At 58.1% G+C, this 20,109-nt stretch overlaps 2 protein-coding genes across 3 annotated transcripts; both read right to left on the reverse strand.

The window, feature by feature from the left end:
• Positions 1 to 318: 318 nt before the first annotated feature.
• Positions 319 to 8,875, reverse strand: CRYBB2 (crystallin beta B2). Its single transcript, XM_053929161.1, has 6 exons — positions 8,799 to 8,875; positions 7,125 to 7,204; positions 4,322 to 4,440; positions 3,354 to 3,486; positions 2,098 to 2,240; positions 319 to 580 (listed from the first exon to the last, which is right to left on the reverse strand). Exons 2-6 carry the CDS (start codon positions 7,176 to 7,178, stop codon positions 412 to 414), a joined length of 618 nt encoding a protein of 205 aa, XP_053785136.1. The 5' UTR covers positions 7,179 to 7,204; positions 8,799 to 8,875; the 3' UTR covers positions 319 to 411.
• Positions 8,876 to 13,166: 4,291 nt separating this feature from the next.
• On the reverse strand, positions 13,167 to 19,700 carry CRYBB3 (crystallin beta B3). 2 transcript variants are annotated; one of them, XM_024567005.3, is made up of 6 exons: positions 19,626 to 19,700; positions 18,148 to 18,242; positions 16,643 to 16,761; positions 15,620 to 15,752; positions 14,636 to 14,778; positions 13,167 to 13,460 (listed from the first exon to the last, which is right to left on the reverse strand). In XM_024567005.3, exons 2-6 carry the CDS (start codon positions 18,220 to 18,222, stop codon positions 13,295 to 13,297), a joined length of 636 nt encoding a protein of 211 aa, XP_024422773.2. In that variant the 5' UTR covers positions 18,223 to 18,242; positions 19,626 to 19,700; the 3' UTR covers positions 13,167 to 13,294. The 2 variants fall into 2 exon arrangements, with proteins under 2 accessions (XP_024422773.2, XP_045057013.2); XM_045201078.3 differs by having other exon boundaries at positions 18,148 to 18,238; positions 19,626 to 19,693.
• Between the last annotated feature and the right edge of the window lie 409 nt (positions 19,701 to 20,109).

Here is a 20,109-nt window from a genome sequence, read left to right on the forward strand (position 1 = left end):
GTAGGCAGTGGGCACCGTTTTAAGGGCAGGGGTATCCATCACATACCCCTGGGGGCAGCCATGTAAGAGGGAGCCCAGGAGGTCACCCGTGCTAGCCACTCAGGGGGCAAAGGGCTTGTCGTTCAGGCAAGAGCCAGAGGCCCAGAGAGGGTGGACCATGTGCCCAAAGTCACACAGCTAAGTAGCTGCAGAGCCTGAAGGCCCAGTGAGGGCTCTGTCGCCCTACACTTCGCCCATACTTTCTGGCTGTCTCGCCTCTCACACACCCACATGGCGCCCCACCTCCCACTGGGGAAAGAAGACACTGCAGCCAGCAGGCCAATTGCAAGTCACACTTTATTCACTCACCAGGAGGTGTGGGGGGGTCCTGGGCAGCAGGCCAGGGCCCTGGGAAGGAGGGAATGGGGGGCATCAGTTGGAGGGGTGGAAGGTGCCCCGTTGGTGCCACTGCATGTCGCGGATGCGGCGCACAGACTGCACCTGGGGATGGGGCGCCCCGAAGTCACTGCTATCCTTGTAGTCCCCCTTCTCCAGCAGGTACTGCAGCCCACGGTAGCCAGGGTACTGGTAGCCGACCCACCTGCAGGGCCAGAGGTGGGGGCGGGGAAACAAATGAAAAGGGGGTGGGAGAGAGAATACCCTTAAGTCATTAGGAAGGGTGGAGCCTCCCAATCTTTACCCTTTAGGATCCATCTTCTGCTTTCCTCCTTCTCCTAATGGGGAGCTCACTACCTTACGCAGCAACTTTTGGCTAAAGGCCTGATACCGGGATCAGAGGAAGGGGCGATATTAAGCTCACTTAAGCTCAGAGCAAGACAGACCACTCACCCCAACACCAGGCCCAGCAGCAAGGCCACAAGAGAGAGCTAGGCAGGGCTGGGGCAGTCCCGCGAGCCCCTGCGCTCCCTTTGCCATCGGAAGCCATCGACTCTTACGAGGTCACTCACTCTTGTCAGTGCCTGATGAAAGTCAGTCTTCTCCCCAGAAAACGTCACACAGCCCTGGCCCATGGGGACCTGCCTGCCATCCCCTGTGGACACCTCAGCTCTGCAGCTACATCTCCGTCTCGAGTCCCCCACGTCAGTGCTCTTGTCACTCTGGCCTCTGCAGTGTCCCTCACACCCACCAGGCCACTCTCTCTCTGGGACACCCTTCTTCCCCTGAGGACCCCTGTGATTCCCCAGGGAAGGAGTCCAGAGTGTATGGTTCCTAAATTATTTACACTTGTCCCAGACTAGACTGTTAGCTACACGAGGCAGAAGCCAGGTCTCTAACACAGTGCCTGGCTCGTGGGGGCCCCCACCCGCACCCACCCCCCAGCCCCGCCCCGCAGACTGAATCAGTGAGTGACTCAATGAGCGAGGGAAGGGGACGATGAACACAGGACTTCGTACGCTAATTTAGGAGTTGGACAACCCCCAGAAAGCTAATCTGTGTCGGGAAACTACCTCCCTTGGGGGAACAAAATCTCGATTTTAGCATATTCCGATTTCCGTGGTGTAAATACTCCCACACGGCCTGCAAGCTACCAACGATTCCACCGCCAGCTCACGGAAGTTCTGAAAAGTTAAGAGTCAGCTCACACAAGCTGGTACCAGCCGACCACAGCACGCCACTGCCTGAAGCCCCCCTGTGGGCCCCCACGAAATCCAGATTTTCCACAGGGAGCAGTTCCCCAACGCTGCTGACCAAGGCTTCCCTGCCAAAGAAGTTTAGTCTGCTGGGAAATGACAACTCCTTTCACCCAACTCAGGAATTCACGCATTAACAGCCTGCGCGGGCTGGACTTCCTGCCTCCGACAGCTTTGTTAAGACCACTCAGGTCATTCCCAGTCTCCTGTGACCCCATCTCTGCCTCACCTGCCTCCCCAACACCATTTCCTGTCCCGCACTTCGGGGCTGAGGTTAATGCCAAAGTCTCTCCCCTGCACAGGTAAGGCGTTGCCCCAAAGGCAGATCTGGATGGCACTTCAGGGGCTGACGATACCCACGCCCATCTCCCGACGGGAAGGCTGAGGTCGGGAGTGGGGAGGATCCCCCGCGATCCCAGGGCCTGGGCTCCTGGGGCAGGGCCAGCAGGACCGGGCCTGGACTCACGTGCCGTTCTGCACCCGCACGGAAGACACCTTCTCCTGGTAGCCGTGGGCGTGGAAGCTGGGCACATCGTCGTCGATGATCTCCATCTTCTTCCCGGTGAAGTTGGGGTTCTCGTAGAGGATGATCTTGTGCTCCTGGCTGTCCTGTTGACAGGGAGCGGAGGGGAGTCAGTGTGGGGGGAGGGGCGGGGGTGCCCTGGGGTTGGGGGATCAGCAGCTGCAGCCGCAACTGTGGCCCTTGGCCCTCCGCCCACCACCCTGCCGAGTGAGTGTCCGTGACAACTGCGGTGGACAGCGGCCGTTTGTCGAGACCCTCCTGGGTGCTGACAGGTAATGGGCACTCCGGATTCTGCGCTTTGGGGAATAAATATTTATTTCTAAAATGCCATTTTCCCTCCCACAGCCTCAACTCTGTTTTTAAAATAAATGAGAGCCGGGATCTACACACACACAGCTGAACGGTGTCTCTAGGAGACACTCGACGTCTTTGGCCTTCCTTCCTCTCCACGTTCCTTCCTGTCCTCCTGTTCCTGCGACATTTTCCTTAACTACCTTTTTTAATCCTTTAAACCACTCGCAGGCCATTTGGCCGATGAGACTCAGAGAGGTGAAGTGACCTGCGCACGGTCACGCAGCTGGGAGCACCAGAGCCAACCTAGGAACCCAGGTCTGCAGAAGGTTAAGCCCCACGTCCTCCAGCCTCCTGTCAGGCTTTGGGGAGACCCAGGCAGAGCCGGGCCAGTGTGGGAGTGTGACCGAGCCCCGCTGGGCGCTTCGCCCGCCCCGGAGCTCACGCCGGCTTCAGTTATGAGTAAGAGCTAAACCCCTCTCCTCCACCACCCTTCCCAGAATTTCTTTCAATATTTACAAAAGCTAAATGTAAAACTTACTGAGCAACTGCTGTCTGGCAAGAGCTGTGCAACCCCGGGGAACACTGTCCACGTGGAATAGGATGTGAAGAGCACCCCCCGAACCATTTGAAGTCCTGTGAGCAGAGCCCCATGGGGTGGTGCGATGCGGCAGCTCTCAGGCTACGCATGGAGGAATCTCAGGACAGTAGATAGGAACGTACCCATTTTACAGAGGAGAAAACTGAGGCTCAGGGAAGGGAATTGACTTTTGCAAGGTCACACAGCCAGGAAGTCCCCTGCCAATCAGATGGGGCACACTGCTGGAGGTGAAGGCTCTATCTGGTCCCTAGACACCCCGACTCCAAGGTGACAAAGACAGGAAGAAAGGCGAGGGGCCAGTGCTCACCACTTTGATGGGCCTCAGGGAGCTGAGGGAGTCCGTCCTCCGACTGCTGGTCCATGAGTCCCAGCGGGGGTACTCCCCCTTCTCAAACACAAACTGTTCACCCTTGCAGTTGGCTTGTTCATAGCCCACCCAGCTGCAGCGGAGACAGAGAGAGAGAAGCTCACACTTGCTCAGCTCATCAGGGAACAGCGGCCCCACCTAAATCCAAGGACAGCAAATCCAAGAGCAGAATCACCCCGGTTACCCAGAGCCCAGTGCTATGCAGACTCCATTCATCAGGAAATGAGAAAGACGCCCACACGGCAGCCTGGCCACACATACGGACTGACAGGGCCCATGCACAAGGTCCCGTGGTACGCTGGCATTAACAGCCAGTGCTCAGACACAACGACGAAGCAGTGGTCGGGGACTGCAGAGAGAGGCCTCCCGCAGGCTGGCTGTGCTATGTGATATGACAGAGTGGTCACATCCTTCTAATCACCCCCCGCTTCTCTCTTGGGTCAGGGCCCAGGGCTGCTGACCCCCAAAGGCATCAGGGACTCTGCTAAGACCCAGGACAGTTGAGCTTGGGAGGGGCAGTACGAATGCAGAGCTGGGACACCCAGCTCTAAACCTCCCAGGAGAGATGACATTCCTGGAGTCCCCGAGAGTCACGTGACTCTCCCTGCCTCGAGAGAGCGGCTGACCTCAGGGTCAGGCTTTTCACATGAGCTCTGTCCCTTCCTTAGGACATGGCTGTCTTCAGCCTACAGTGGAGGAAACTGAAGCTCAGAGAGGGAAGTCAACCCAGCCCAGAAGTGGTGGGGGCAGGATTCGAACCCAGCTCTCTGACTCCAAAGCACACATCCTCTGGATAGGCTGCCAGGCCCCAAATCCTGGTGCCCTGGTTGCACGGTCTAGGGGCATAGTGAGGGCAGATTGTTCCAGCTTCATAGGCTGGAACCCAGGCCTCCCTCCCCGGTACGTACGGTCCAGCCTGCACCAGAACGGAGCCTGCCTTCTCCACGCCGGTCTCCTTCAGGTTGGGGCAGGGCCCGCTGAGCTCGTGCGAGTGGCCTTGGAAGTTCTCCTGCTCGAAGATGATGATCTGCAACAGCAGCTGAGAGTCAGACCCCGGCAGGATGGGGAGGAGGGACAGCAGGGCAGTGGGCGTGGGAAGGGGACTAGGGAGCCCCACAGGAGGCTGAGGATTCCACACTGGGGAGTCACACACCAAACATCACATCAGACGGTCCTGGCTCAGCTGGTCACCAGCTGAGGGACCTTGAGTCTCAGTTTTCCCACCTATAAAACAGGAAATGAAGCCAGAACCGACCTCATGGGCAAGTTGGAAGGATCAGGGAAACATAATGTTAGCACGCGGGACTGGCTCTGTGCAGAGGAGGCAATAACGACGTTAATTAAGGCACCAGAGGAGGTCAGTGGCAGACCCGAACTCAGAGGCCACGCTTGTCTGATGCTGTTTCCCCAGGAGCAGCACTTTGAAAATTCCAACGTGTGCACCCGGGATCTTGGGAAAACACAGCTTCCAAGGTAGCAGGTCTGAGATGCAGCCCCCGCGTCTGCGTTTCCCACGAGCTCCTGGGGAGGCAGGTCCCACTGGTCTGAGATCACAGTAGGAGCACCAGGATGCAAGCCGCATGGCTGGAGTTTCTCCTGCTCTCGTCAGAGCTGGCCCAGGACCACCGTCCTCCACCCCCTCGCCCCACATCGCCAGGAAACTACACGCACCTGTGCCCTTTCTTTAAGCCGCAAAGGCTGTGGGAGTCTCCCTCTGACCTCGCCCCAGGATACTTCTTCAGGGGACATCACTTCCCTTGCTTCACCAGGTCATCTGAGCAGCCCAAGGCCTCAGAGCCAAGTGCTAAAGGGGAGGCCAGCTGCCACTTTTATGATTCCAGAGAGCATTGGGGGCGCAGGGCAGAGGTTTTCCAGCCACACTTCCCGGAGCTGTCTCGTGTGGAAGAAGAGTGCTCAGGGCAGGGAGCTGCTGGAGGGCAGCTGAGCACTGTGCATGGCCAACAAACGTGTGGCTCTCTCCCAGCCAGGGATTGGCCATGTAGAGCCCGGGCGGGGAGGCTCGCCGGGGCTTGGAGACAAATTCCATGGGCTCAGTCCGGCCTTTAGGGTCACTGCCTCGGCAACAGAGGGCCAGGAGTCACAGGCACTGGTGGTGCCTCAGCCACACCCACTGTGCAGCCCTAGGAAGCCACCGGACTGGTCTGAGCCTCGGCTTTCCCATCTGTGCAATGGGTGATCGTGCCTGTTTTACAGGGTTTCCAAGAAGAATCCAGACTGTGGAAGCGAGGGGCCAGTTTACCGTTACCTGGCTGGGAGACGAGGGCTTGCAGGGGTGAGAGAGGGAGGAACGCAGCCTTTCCATTCGTGTGAAAGGCCTCCGAGAGCCCGGAGCTCAGTGTTACTACTGTTGTTGACAACAAACAGGCGTGCAGTGCTATACGCAGTACCTGCCCCCTTTAAACCCACGCTGTCCGACGCGGCAGCCAGAGCTACCTGCGTCCACTGAACGGGCAGCAGCTGGTTCGAATTCAGATGTGTTTTCAACATAAAACGCCCGTCATATTTCGAAGATTTACTGTGAATAACCTAATGTAATACAGCTCCCTAATCATTTTTCTATTGATTATACATCATGATATGCCGGCTGCAATGAAATATGATATGAAAACTTATCTGTTTCTTTTTACTTCTTGACCACGGCTGCTAGGAAGTGTAACATTACGTGTACACGGCTCCGGTTCTGCGTCTGTTGGGCGGAGCTGCTCTCAACCAGCACACTGGCCTTGCTGCTGTTCCTCCAACTCATCCAGCTCCGGCCGCCCCCTGGCCTTCGCACCTGCTGCGCCCTCCGCCTGGAATGCTCGCTGCTGCCCCCGCTCCTGGGGGGCACACGGCTGCCCCCTGACTGCACCGGGTCTCCGCTCGGATGCCACCTCCTCAGAGAGGTGCTCCCCAAGCAGCCGCCAACCACCAGTCCTCGTCCCCCGACCGTCGGGACCCTTACCCTATGTTCCTTGGCAACACTCCTTGAAGTTGTCTATTTATTGGTCTGTGAATTGTCTGCCTTGCCTCTAGAAAGTAAGCCCCTCAAGGGACAGAACGGGGTGACCAAGGGCTGTTCCAGGATGGACCCCCTGCCCAGGGCCCGAGGGCAGCCTGGTGGACGGTTTGGGGGGGGACGAGTTTAAATTGGGATAAGATGCCCCCAGCTTCAGGAGGGCAGGGAGGATGAGAAAGCAAAGAGGCATCGGGTGAACCCAGCACAAGCCGGGTGTGAAGCTGAGTCTGTGTTGTTTGCCTCCTCACATTCACCGTAGGTCATGAATTAGAGTCTCTTCATTTTATGAATGAGGGAAAAGAGGCTCAGAGAGGTCGAGTGGCTGGCCCGGGTCACACAGCAGTGTGCAGCCAGGACTCAAACCCTACTACCCCTTCACAAAGCCTTTCTTATATGGGGTTGAGAGTCCACCCCAGCCCTGGGAAGCCCCCACAAACCATAGGGTGTGGGGGGGGCATGGTAAGGCAAAGAAACTTAAGTCTCCAAAGCTGGAAGCTGGTGCTGGGAATTCTGGCATGCTGGTCATGGGCCAGGGAGTGTGCAAGCAGGGGACACTGAGGCCCAGGGAGGGACAGGGACAGAGAGAGGGAAGCCCACGACGGCAGGTGCCAACCCCACTGTACAGAAGGGAAACTGAGTCTGGTAAAGGAGCCCTGCTTGTCCCCACTACACCCCCGCTGTGTGGTACCCACCTTGGGGTTGAGGGGCTGTGGCTTGCCCACTTGGGTCTGGGGGTCCGAGGCCATGGCGGGCTGTCCCGTGCAAGGATGACCTGGAAGACATGGGAGAGCAGCAGTGAGGACCCTCTGGGCCCTCGGCTTTCTCATCTGGGGGCCGCGGGCCAACCCCTGTCTTTGTGTCCCCGCTTTCCGGTTGTCCTAGAGCTGTGCGGCCAGCAGGCAGCTGCCCAGACGTCCGTCCTTAGCTTCACTTCTTTGCGTCCAGACCAGCTCCAGAGGGAAATCTACTAGCAAATAAAGTCATAAATTGGAGCTTAAGTGGGGTCTCAAGTGGGTGCCTGTCACTCAGCTCCAAACAAGCGCTGCTACACAGAGACCCATCGATACCACGCCCACGTTCTCCGTCAGAGGAAGCGGTGCGGGGCACGTAAAACCCACGCACTGGCCGTGCTTGCGGTGCCAGGGCCTCAGTCTGAAGTCTCACGAAGCCCCCCACCCCCTGCCGCTCCCTCAGCTTCCTCCTTGATATGCCCCGTACCCAGAGTGCTCCTCTCTGCCACCGGCCCTGTCCCCACCGTTAGTGCACACATCTGCTAGAGAGCTCACACTAAAGAAAGCACAGGCGTGCGCGTGATGGCGGGAGTTCAGGCGCTGGGCTGGACGGCAGCCGGGAGGATTTCCCAGCTGGTGAGAATACTGGAAAAGTCTGGAAAGTGGGAAGGGCAGTGAACCCAGCCTGTGTGTTCCCAGAGACAAGGGGAAGCCTCCTGCTCCAGAGGTGACGCCCAGCTTCCAGACGCCCCTTCCACCCGAGGGGCCAGGCCAGGATGCCACCCAGACACAAGGAACTCCAGTAAGCAGCCTGGGAGCCAGCCCCGCTGTTCTCTGCTGAGACTCGAACCCTCTGAGCCTGTGGCAGCACCTGAGGCCCCGCCATGTAGTCCCCAACATCGGCGTCCTCAAACCGAACATTCAACTCAACTGGTTCAACTCGGTTGCTGGCTTCCCTGCTTACCAGCCTTGAGGCCCAGGGCAGGTCGCCCCTTCTGTGCCTCAGTTTCCTGTTCTGCAAAATGGGAACAGGAACGGTGCTAAGGCGCCTCCATGAACCAGCTGTGATGATTCAATAATGCAGAACACTCACGCCCTTGGTAGAGGTCTGGGAAGACACTCGGCGCGCGGCGTACGGCATTGTTAGGGACACTTCCACCTAGCTGTAGGGGCTGTGAAATCACCTGTTGCTGGGGCCTCCCAGAGAGTCATGCCTGCTCCCCAAGGCGGGACACCTAGCACATTTGGGGTAATGGGGTGAGCTGACTCACTGCCCTAGAAACGAGGCTGAACCTTCACTGGTTTGTTTCCTCCCTCTCGCCAACTCTCAGGTTCTCTTTCCCAGTCGCCGGCAAGACAAGGGGGCCGGTGGACTGTTTGATGCTAGTAAGTGCACTGGCCAAGCTCCCCCTCTGTGCCAGGCACTGTGCCGGACCATTCACAGAAAAGGAGGTGTGGGGACCCCTCTCCCCATTTAACAGACAAGAAAACGGAGACTTAGGGCATCAAAGTCCTTGCCCAGGGTCGCCTTGTCAGAAAGGAGTGGCACCTGGATTCAAACGCAGGTTCCCCACATGTTCTATCAGGGGTGAGCATGCGGGAAAAAGGCAAGGCGAGTGAGAGAGGCTTTCTTACCAGCGACAGCGGCCCCCGGGAGTGCCTGTGGAGCCTGGCCTGCGGGAGGTGGCCTTTATACCTTCCCCAGGCATGCCGGTGCCAAGACTGGTGACCGCTGCGTCCCTGAGGAAAGCGGGGCCAGAATGCGGGATTAAGTCCACACCAAAACCCAGGTCAGCAAACGACCACAGACATTGTGTCTCCACACAATAATGTTATTAGCTTTCAGATTTGCCCACGCCAGGGCGGTCAGGCGGCTGGGCAAGGAGATGCCCGGTTTGCATGCATCAGCCGTCCGGCTGCCAGGCCAGGGGCAGACTGGGTTCACTGGCGTGGTCAGGCGATCCCCGGGGGAAGGCAGACAGAGGCAAAGCACGGTGGCTGTGGATAAAAAGATCAAGTCAAAGAGGGTGATTGGGCATCCATTCATCCAACAAATACTTATCACACATTTACTCGGTGCCAAGTTCTGTTCTGGAGGGGGGTGGTATTAGGGAGGGGATCTGTCCCAGCCTGGGCCCTCCAGGAGAGCTCACAGAAGAGACGACGTCCTCTTAGCCTGGGAAACAAGGCTGGGGAGAGAGTTCCAACGGGGGGGGGGGGGGGGGGGGGGGAGGCCGGGGTGGGCGGGGGCCTCCTCATGCAGGACGAGGGGACTGAGCTTCACCCTGAAGGGCCCTGGGCCGTCCCAGCACCTGCTGCTCTCAGACAACCTCTCGGGTCCCTACTGCCGCCCCCACTGCCTGGCGGGCACTTGGCCTTTAGTCCTGTTTCTTCCTTGCAGCTAGCCTGTGCCTCAACCAAATCCAAGGTTAGGCAGGAGAGAGCGGGCGGCACTGGGGCTTGGAAACCAGGTTCTAGGGAGGAGATGGGCTCTCTCCCACCTTTCACGTCCCAAATACACACACACACACACACACATGCGTGTGCATGCCCCCCACCCCACTCCCTAGCCAAGCGGTTTCCCTCTGCAGCACTTCTCACCACCCGACGTGCGTTCCTCTTCTATTCGCTGCATTTCCAATTAGAAGGGTGCGCCGGTGAGCAAACGCATGAACACAGTGTGGCCTACCCACACGACGAGATGCCGTTCAGCCTCGACACGGAGGGAAACCCTGACACGCTGCAGCACGAGTGAGCCCTGAAGATATTACGCAAAGCGTAATAACCCAGACACGAGGGGACAAACACCGTATGGATCCACTTACCTGAGATTCCTAGAGTCGTTACATTCAGAGAGACAGAAAGCAGACGGTGGGCGCCAGGGGGCTGGGAGGAGGGGCGGTGGGGAGCTGGTGTCGAATGGGTGCAGAGCTTCGGTTTTACGAAATGAAAAGCGTTCTGCAGAGGGGGGGGTGGTGATGGGTGCCCAACGGTGTGGGTGTGCTTAATGCCCCCCAACTGCGCAGGTAAAAGTGATTTAAATGGTCCATTGTATGTCGTGACTATTTTACCACAGTCAAAATAACGTCGACTCCCACCCCCCGTGAAATGTATTGGCTCACAGTTCCAGAGCCCGGGAGTTTGAAATTGAGGTGTCAGGAGCCCTGCCGTCTCTTACCTCAGTTTTCTCAGGTACAAGTTGAAGTTTCCTTCTCCTTCACACTTGGAAGAATTTAAATATTATAGCGTTCATAATTATACCCTTCATAAAAGGAGTCAATCATGAGAAGTCCTCAGTAGAATTTCTGATCCATATAAAGCACTTAGTAACTGTATCTCTTCCATTATGCATTATTATTGTATCTACCAGGACTGTAATTTTTCAAAGCCTTTTATATTTATTCCTTCTTCATTCCCTCCCTCCAAGGTGTGAGGCCAGAGATTGTCAGAAACCTGGGCACTCTCTATATGCATTCATTCATTCACTCATTCACTCATTTCCACACCCTGAGACCTACAGTGTGTCGGCTGTGGACTCAGTGGGGAGTGATACCGTAGCATCCCTGCCCTGCTGAGGCTGAGGGCTGCAGTCCTGTCCCCACCAGCCCTGCTCAGCCCGGGCCTGCTGTCTGCACGAAGGCTGGTCACACCGCCGAACCTCCAAGCCTGGCCCCAGAGCCCACTCTCCTTGTTTCCACCGGTGCCCTTCACTGTTGAGTGACTGGGAGGTGTCTCTGCTCCCTGCAGCCATGAACAGGTCCCTGGGACCACCCCTTCAGATGAGGAAGAGCAAGATGAGCAGGTGGAGAGCACGCCCTTTGTGTTCCCCATTGTTCTCAACCCGGTCTGCAAATGCAACTCACGTTACTACAGAAACCTGTGAGGTAGGGAATTTTCTCTCCCTACAGACATGAGGAAATGAGGGCACAGAGAGGTCAAGTGACATGCCCAAAGACACACAGGAAGTGGCAGAGTCTGAAAAAGAGCCCAGGTGGGGTGGATCAAGGGCCCAACGCAGTGGGGCTGCCTCTGATCCTTCGACCACCCGCTTCTAACCATTAGACAGCACTGAGTCTCAATTGAACAATAAAATGATTTCAGGGCCCTGAGCCGCACTCCCCTGTGACTGAGGGATGCTCTGTTCCCCTGTCCCTCCCAGGTGGTGCCCCTGTGCTAGACAGAATTTGAGCCACAGGTGGAGCTAAAAACAGCCTTTCGGAGTTAGGCCTGCCATCAAATGCCAGCCCCGCCCCCCCCACGGGCCGTGTGTCCTCAGCAGCCGGCCTGCCCTCTCTGCATCCAGGCCATGGGAGGATGGAGTGGGACAGTGCATAGGAGCACATGCAGAAGGCAAGCGCTCCCTGAAACAAAGGCTTTTGTGGGTTTGAGGCTTTGGACAGAGTCACTCAGACATCAGTGACCTCCTGGGTTTGCCCTGGGTCTGGGGATCCAGCTGAGCCTGGCCCAAGGGAGGGAAGGAGGGGGCACACTGACCCAGCACTGACCCAGGCCTCCCTGCAAGCCTTCCCCTGACCCATTACCTGGGAGCCAGTCCTGGGCCTTCCCGGTGTCAACAGAGACCAGGCACGAACGGTGCCTGGCCCAACGCCTAGAACATAGTAGGTGCTCAATCAGCAGTGGCCACGCCCCCAGCCAGTAGCTGCAGCAGCAGAGGAGGCTTCAGGCCCGAGCACCACAGCACCAGCAGCCCGAGGGCGGGGAGAGATGAGCTTTGGAGACAGATGTGAAACACAGTCCCGGTCCCACCCCTTAAAAGCTGTGTGTGGCCCTTGGGGTAATTCACAGGCACACCTCAGAGATAGTATGGGTTCCGTCCACACCACTGCTGTGAGCAAGTATCACAGTAAAGTGAATCCTAATCCTTTTGCTGGTGGAGGGTCGAGCCTCCAATTTGTAAAAATCGCAACATCTGTGAGGAGCGGCAGAGTGGAGGGCAATAAAACAAGGTCTGCCTGCCCGTCAGCACTCTGGGCCTCAGTTTCTCTCTCTGCAAACAAGGGCCATCATCATGCTGTAAAGCACCCACCTGCCCCTAATGGATACATCGGAGGCTGTGGGGCTCAGGAGTGAGTGTTCTAGAAAAAGCACACGGAGCTCAAACCTCAGCTCTACCGCGTCCTACCTGTGCGGCCCGGAAAAGGGATGCCCTTTCTGAACCTCGTTTTCCCCACCTGTTATGTAGGGAAAACAACAGCCACTTCCCAGGAGGGTCATCTCAGCGGGATGCTGTACAAAAAGCCCCAGCACGGGGTCTGGCCTCTGGGAGGCACGGATTCATAAAGCCTGACAAGGCCTGTGTGTGTGTGTTGGTGTGTGGGGGGGGGGGCGGAGTTGCTGACTCCAGAAGAGAGCTGGTCAGGGGATGACACAGCCTCGGCTCACAGACTTCTGCAGTCCCCAGGGCCTCCCCGCACCCCCCTCCGTCCCATGGGCTCTGCCCTGTCCGTCCACTGCTGCGTCCTCCAGCCTCGAGCAGGGCCTGGCATTCACTGAATCAATGAACGGAAACAGACTGGCAGACAGAGGGGGAAACGATGGGTAGATGAGTGGATGGGAGAAGGAAAGGGAGGGAGGGGGAAGGGAGGAAGGGAGGGAGGGAGGAAGGATTAATAGGTGAAAGACTGGGTGGGTGGAGGAGAGCCGGGAGGGGTGGATCAATGGAAGAATGTATGGAAGGATGGATAGAAACGTGGATAGGTGGAAGGAAGGATGAATGGATCAGCGGGAAGAAGAAAATACAGAAAGATGGAAGGAAGAAAGGAAGGCTGGATGGATGGCTGGATGGATGGACAGGTCGAGAGACAGATGGAGACATGGGCAGGCAGACAGACACAAGAACTGGAGCCCAGGGTACCAGCACAGCTCACAGCCCTCCCCTGGGGTCTCAGAACCCCCCAGCCCCAACCTCCCTCGGGCAGCCCCTCCCACAGGCTCCGCCCCCCAGGGCCCGACCCATTCAGGAAGTGACTGCAGAGGAGCATGGCAGGTGGGGGACCGGCCCCAGGCTTTATTGAGCGGATTCTGGGGAAAGGGGGCAGGCCGGCCCTGAGGCGTCCTCTTCTTGCCCTTGCTGCCCCGCAGAGCGAGCGGGGCCCCTGGGGCGGCGCCCTTCAGCTGCTGAGGAAGCCGCCCCGCTTGTGCCACTTCTGGTCGCGGATGCGGCGCACGGACTGCAGCTGCGGCTGGCTGGCGTCCCACTCGTTCCAGTGGCGGTACTCGCCCCGCTCGAACACGTACTGGCGCCCGCAGTAGCCGGGGAACTCATAGCCAACCCACCTGCCGGGAGATCGAGGCTTGGGGTGAGGGCAGGCCCTCCAGCCTCCCGCCTGCAGCCCCGCTGAGCCCTTCAAAGCCAGCACCTGGCCGTGCTGCCCAGTGCCCTAGGGGTGAGTGCAAACTCCTCACCCCGCCACTCACCGGGTCCTTCCCTACACACCTCTGTCCTCAGGGCTCAACATTCCGTCTCTGCACCCCTGCTCTAGCCTCTGATTCGACTCCCCTAGAACTTGCGTGTCTCTGAGCATTTACACACTGTTCCTTCTGCTGATGCACTCTTCCTTGCCAGATCCTCGCCCCTTTCCCTCTTTCATTCGTTGTCTTTACATCCCAGTTCAGATGTCCCCTCCTCCAGAAAGCCCTCCCTGATTCCCTCGTAAATCAGGTGCCTCGCGGGGACTCCCTGAGCCCCTCTGCCTGTCCTGTCACCACCCCGTCACAGTGACTTGTGGACACCCAGGCCCTTGTCCCTCCCCCATCAGACTGCGAAATGGCCGAGGCTGTGCAATCCTGGTTGCCCCCTGCTCCGCACATCCTAGGTGCTCAGCAAACAGTGTTGGATAAATTATTCTCAGGGAGAGGTGGCGCCTTTCCAGTCTTGCCCCCTGGATCACAAGCCCACAAGTGAGCTCAGGTCACCGACACAGGGAAGGCAGTCCTGAGGTCACATTAACAAAGATAGGGAGCCTCGAAGGAGGGAGGTGATGGGCCTGCTCCCCAGGTATTACGCAGGCTGCCCCTGGAGAACCAGTGTCACCTCTTCCCCTGTTAGGAAGGACAAGGATTATGTAGAGGAGAAAAAAATCTGAGCATCTGTTCAAGAGCCGGGGGATGTTTAAAAAGGAGCGAAGACTTCAATGGGGACAGGCAGGGGAAGCAGGCTTCACTTGATTCTTTAAGAAGATAAAACTTCCTATAAGATAAGGCTTCCTGGAAATCCAGTGGCACAAGAGTGCAAGCGATTAGACCCTCTCAGGATGAGGGCTCATGAGCAGGGCTCTGAGCAAGGATGCACGCAGCAGCAGTAGCGACTGGAACGCAGGGCCCCCAGACCAGAGGCGCAGGAAACGCCGGCTGTCCAGGGAACAGTGAACAGACATTCTGTTTGGAGCCACGGGTGTGACAGACCGGAGTATGGATGGGGCAGAGGCAAGAGTGGGGGTGGGGTCCCTTACGTCCCGTTGACGGCCCGGACGCTGGCCACCCGGTCCTGGAAACCATGAGCCCAGAGGCTGGGCACGTCATCGTCCACTATCTCCATCTTGCGGCCACCGAAAGCCGGGCTCTCAAACAGATGAAGCTTGTGATCCGGGCCATCCTGGGGGGCAAGGTGGTGGTGTGAGGCGGCCGCTCCTGTGCCCCGAGCAGGGGTCAGGCGGGCTCCAGGCTCAGGGGAGGGTCAAGTCGCCACAAAATAATGCCCACCCCAAGCCCCCTGCCTGAGGGAGGGATGCTGAGGTTCCTTCACTCCCAAACCCACTGCAGGAGGGATGGGGGCCTGGGGAGTCCTCCAGAGCTGGCCTCCTTAGGGACCTGACGGCCAGAGATCCATGAAGCCAAGAGGAGCCCTTTCAGGTCTCATTCGACACTAACAGCAGAGAGGGAAACTGAGGCATGGAGGGGTAGAAGCAGACCAAAGTTAGTAAAGTAGGAACATTCCTTTTGTACTAAACCACTCTGATTCGGTCTCCCCAGCTTTCCCCCTCACAACTGTGACAGGAGGCGGGGCTGGAGCAGCCAGGAGCATGAGGGAAGTAGGTGAGGGACAAGAGCAACATTTTAAGTGTCACATGGACCGAGTCCCCTTCAGGTGTTTGAGAAACGCAAGCAAAGAGCCTGAGCTGTTTTGCTGTTGCTTCCTGAAGCGATTTTCCAGACTGTATTTCTTCGACCACAGTATCGATCTGAGACAGGACTGGATGGCTGAGCATTTTAATAGGGTTACAGGGAGGAGGGCCAGCGCCGTGCTGGCTCATTCAAGTGTGACTCCTGATGTCCTGATCCCCAGCCCAGGGACCATCCAATAAGCCAACCCTATCATTTTGGTCAGAAATGGTAAGGGCCAAGGCCTCGACTGAGCCGGGAACCCAGCTGGCCTGCCCAGCTCCAGGCCATCCTGCTTCTCAGAGCTCCCTGAAGGGGGCAGCAGCGGTACTTACAATGTGCAGAGGCCGGAGGGACAGGAGGCTGTCACTGTGGTGGCTGTTGGACCAGGCGTCCCAGCGAGGGTAATCCCCCTTCTCCAGGACATACTGCTCCCCGCAGAAGGCCCTGCGCTCGAAGGCCAGCCACCTGCAAGGAGCACGGAGGCCTGGCTCGCCTCTGCTGCAGGTGAGCCCAGAGTGCATAGCTGCTGACCTTTGACCTCACACCCTCCTGCCAATCTTATTCCTGATCCTGGGTCCTGCTATTGAAGGATCTACTGGGACATACTGGGAGCGGAGCCTTGAGCCAGAAAACCATCCCAGGAAGTAGTACTGAGAACCCATTTTGTGCGCGGCCTCTGTGTAGGGCGCTCTAACTGCAAAGTCCTTCGCACGACGTCTGCCACACAGTATTCCTTAAACTCCTCATTGTTACTGTTGCATTGTTACCATCGTCACTCCATCCATTTCATACAGCCTCTCTCCGAAGTATGTCCCGTTGTTCTGCCCATTTGACAGATGGGGAAACAGAGACCCAGAGGGTGAGCACCTTGCCCAGGATCACGCAGGTGGTTGGTACCAGAGCCTGGACTTTCAACCCAAGGTGAGAGCTGATTCCAGCTGGGACACCTGCTTGCTGCGTGGACACGGACCTGCCACTTAAGCACTCTGGCCTCAGTTTCTCCGCCTGTTCGATGGGGAGGAGACTGGCAGGTCTCTCCTGGGCAGTTGTGAGGATTCAGGGCTATGATGCACATTACACTGTAGATGGTATGATCCTTACTGAAATTGCGCTGATTAAACCCCACCTGTCGGCACTGACCTTGGGGCTGGGCTGTCCTGTGCTCTCTTTCCACCGCCACCCTGCTATTTACCTCAGAGACGAGAGCGAGGCGATTCTAAGAGAATCCGGGCCAACTCCTTCATTTTACAGATGGGAAAACTGAGGCCCCAACAGCAGGTTTTGAGCTCGAACCCGGGCCTCCCAACCCCCAGAAGGCTCAGGCTGCGAGGAGGGGGAGGGGTCCAGGTACTCACGGCCCCGACTCCACTTGGATGGAGCCCACCTTCTCCAGCAGGCTGTCCGTCAGGTTGGGGCACTCGGCTGAGAGCTCACACCGCTTGCCCTGGAAGTTCTCCATTTCATACACGGTCACCTGGAAGGGCAGCGTCCTGGGCTTCAGAGCGGGGATCCCAGCCCCAACCCTAGCCCCTGCCCTGCAAGGTCCCCCGTGGGGCAAGGAGGGCGGTAGAATCACCAGCTCCAACAGCTCAGCCTTGTACCAGCCTGGAGCCAGCACTACCGCAGACTTGCACTGCCCCCCAGTGGTAATGGGGGGGAATGCCACAAGGAACCTTAAACCCGGAGTTGTCTCTGGAGGAGGCAGCCTGGAACCTGATAGAGAGGAAATGACCCCAGGAAGGGACAGGAGGGAAATTAAGCCACTTGCAACCAGGAGGGAATGTAGACCCCATTCTAAACTTCACAATCGAGGCAGAAATACATATTTTCCTTAATGTGAAATATCCCCTTTTTAAAAAGCCTGTGCAGGATGGACGAATCACCAGCTTGCAACCTCTGGGTTGGCCTTTGCCTGCCGCAGCCCCCGGGGTGAGGGTTGGGGAAGGGGCTGCAAAGGCAAAGGGAGGTGCTGCCTATCCCCGCGTAGAAGCACAGAGTGCCTCTGTAGACGGCCCTTGGGGAACGTCTGCTCAGAAAGGGTGGGTCTCTTGTTGCAGGTTTGTTAAGTCAGCAGCTCCTTTCGCCCATGCACTGGAGTAGACGGGGCAAGGCCCACGGATGCAACAGGAGGCAGGGAGGACCACAATGGCACTCACCTTCTGGCTGGGCAGCTGCCTCCGGGGATGTGCCAAGGCCCTGAGAGGCCATTAAATAACACGGCACTCCCCACCCCCCACCCCAGGGGGAAGCTGAGGGCCTGCAGGGGAAGGCTAGCCGACATCACCCCTGGGTCAGGCCCAGAGCCAGGCAGGCCTCTCTATGGGTCTTCTCCTGCTGTCTCCCCGACTCCGGTTAAAGTCACCAGCACATCCTCAGAAATGCCCCTGTCCCCAGGTATTTCCGGAATCAACCCATCCTTGGGTAGTCTGGGATTAGAGCCCCCAGGGATAGCTTAGAGCGGGCAGAGCTGACAAATTCCAACCCCAGTGGCCAGCATTGGCCATGGCCCTTGCACTTAGCTCTCGCATCAGCTCTGGGGCTAAGGAGCATGGGCATTGCTCCCGATGTAAAGATGGGGCGGCTGCGGCCCAGAGAGGGCTGGGGATGGGGCCGGGGTCTGCAGAGAGTCAGTGCCGGAACCCCTGAAACCGCCAAGCCTCTGTGCTGGGGGAGGGTGTGTGTGCCCAGGTCCATCTTGCAGACAAGGGCACAGAACAGGAAAGGTACAGCGAAGTCATGAAGCAAGTTCATGGCAGAGGGGCGAGGTGTCCTCCTGGCCCTGCTGGCTCCTTTCTGGAGTGAAGCTGACCCTGAGGTCTAGGAGTAGCCCTGGGCCCAGAGCCCTCAGGCCCCTCCTTACCTTGTAGCTGCCCCCAAGGCCTCCATGGCTTTTGCCAGCAGCAGCCCGCTCCGGCGCTCCATGCTGCTCTGCCATCTCTCTGGGGACCCCTCTGGCTTCAACCAAAGGAGAATGGTCACCAGGTCCATTTGAGGATGAGCTACAGAACATTGCTCCCTATGGGATGTGGTTGTTACTCACATCCTGAATTTGGTCTTTCAGTCATTCAACAAACATCCACTGAGCACCGCCCACGAGCCCACCTTGGGTAAGTGGGACCAGGATTGCCATTTTGCAGGAGAGGAACCCCAAAACTCAGTTAGGTGAGGCCATTTCCCTGAGGCCGAGGTTGGACCTGGCTCCGAAACTCATGCCCTTCACCCATACCCAACCGCTCCCCCAAACCAGGGTTCTTGGGGCTCTGTGCAGACATCGCCTCTGGACCTGGTCAGAGGGCAGGCTTCAGGGGTCTCCTCTGCAGGGATCCCTCCTACCCTCGCCCCCCAGGCTGCAGTCCTTTGTTCACTCATTGCCCGGTTCACCAGGTTCAGTGAGCACCTGCTCAGGGCCTGGCCCTGGGCTGGGTGGCTGGGAAGAACAGGAGGCCACAGGCTGGTGAGAGAGGGACAGACAGACAGACGTCCTGAGATGTGGGACCAGGTCCTGGGACACCTGCTCCAGCCCAGGTTCCATTCATTTGCTTATTCATTCTGCGTGCACTTCCTGCACAAGAAACACAGCCAGGGCTCCTTTCACCCCTACAGGGACCGTGATGCACAACGCAGGCCGGCCGCAGTCACATGGGCGGGCTCTCCTGACTGTCGCACACACAGAGACACACGGGACTGCACTCTGGTTCATCGGCACAGGCACCTGCACGCACATGCAGGCTCCCACGGTCACCGTGCACAGTCACACCTCACCCATCTCAGGATGGCTGCCTGTCTGTGTGTCTGTCTCTCTGGCACACACACACACGCCCATCTCAGACACCCACAGTACCCCAAAGGCACCCATATCTACACCCTGCACCCAGCTGCCACCCACCCACCCACAGTTCCCACACCACCCAGCCCCCGCCCCCCCAACTCTGCTGGCACACACAGCTGTGTGACCCATATACTCGGGACACAGGCCTGAGGGTGCATAGCCTGTGGCTGGCTGTCCGCCCCGTGCTCGGTCTCAGCAGGAACCAGGGCCTGGTCTAGCTCAGGGAAGACTCTCAGAAGACATGGCAGCCCCCAAACGTGCCCACTCGCCTCCCTCATCTTTGCAGGCCCCCTGCCCTAAGCACATGGCCAGAGGCTCAGCCCTGGCCACTGCCCTCTGACAACAGCTGGGCTTGGTGGCTGTCTCAGGTCCTCCCTCTCAGCTCCCACCAGGTGGATCCCCAGTTCGGGCAGAGGCCAGCTCTGCATGCTTCGGGAGGCCACCCAAGGTCTGGGCCTGCTAGGGCATGTCTTGCCTCCCCACCCTGCCCCACTTGCTCTAGAACGAACCTGTTGCTGTTGTCCTGGGAAGAACAGAGAAGCCAGCACCGCCTGCAGACAATCCCCCTTTGCAAGGAGCATCCTATTTATGGGCGATTTCTGACAGCCCAGCACATCCCAGCCTGCTGAGACAGCGGCCTGCCCGCTCAATTCTATTCGGGCTATTTCACTCCAATGACAGACCCGGGGAGGCCCCAGGACCTCTGTGCCCTTAGCCATGGCCTCTGACCATGTCCCGGGGCAGACAGACCTCACTGGCCTTGTGGGAAGCCCGACCATGCCAGGAGCGGGCATGGGGGGGGCGGGAAATCCTCCAGTGACCACCCCCACCCCTTTCTTTGGCTTCTTGGTGCCACAACCTTCCTACTGAGATGCCTGGCACCCTTGGAAAGGCTCCAGTTCTTGAAGTGAGGGACCCCAAAACCCTCAATTCTTCCACGTGCCCCATGGCCTAAATTTTAAGTCAAGTCACCTTAAACTGAACTTCCAAATT

This window comes from Desmodus rotundus, chromosome 7 (genome assembly GCF_022682495.2).
Source record: "Desmodus rotundus isolate HL8 chromosome 7, HLdesRot8A.1, whole genome shotgun sequence".
In the NCBI taxonomy this organism is placed as follows: domain Eukaryota; kingdom Metazoa; phylum Chordata; class Mammalia; order Chiroptera; family Phyllostomidae; genus Desmodus; species Desmodus rotundus.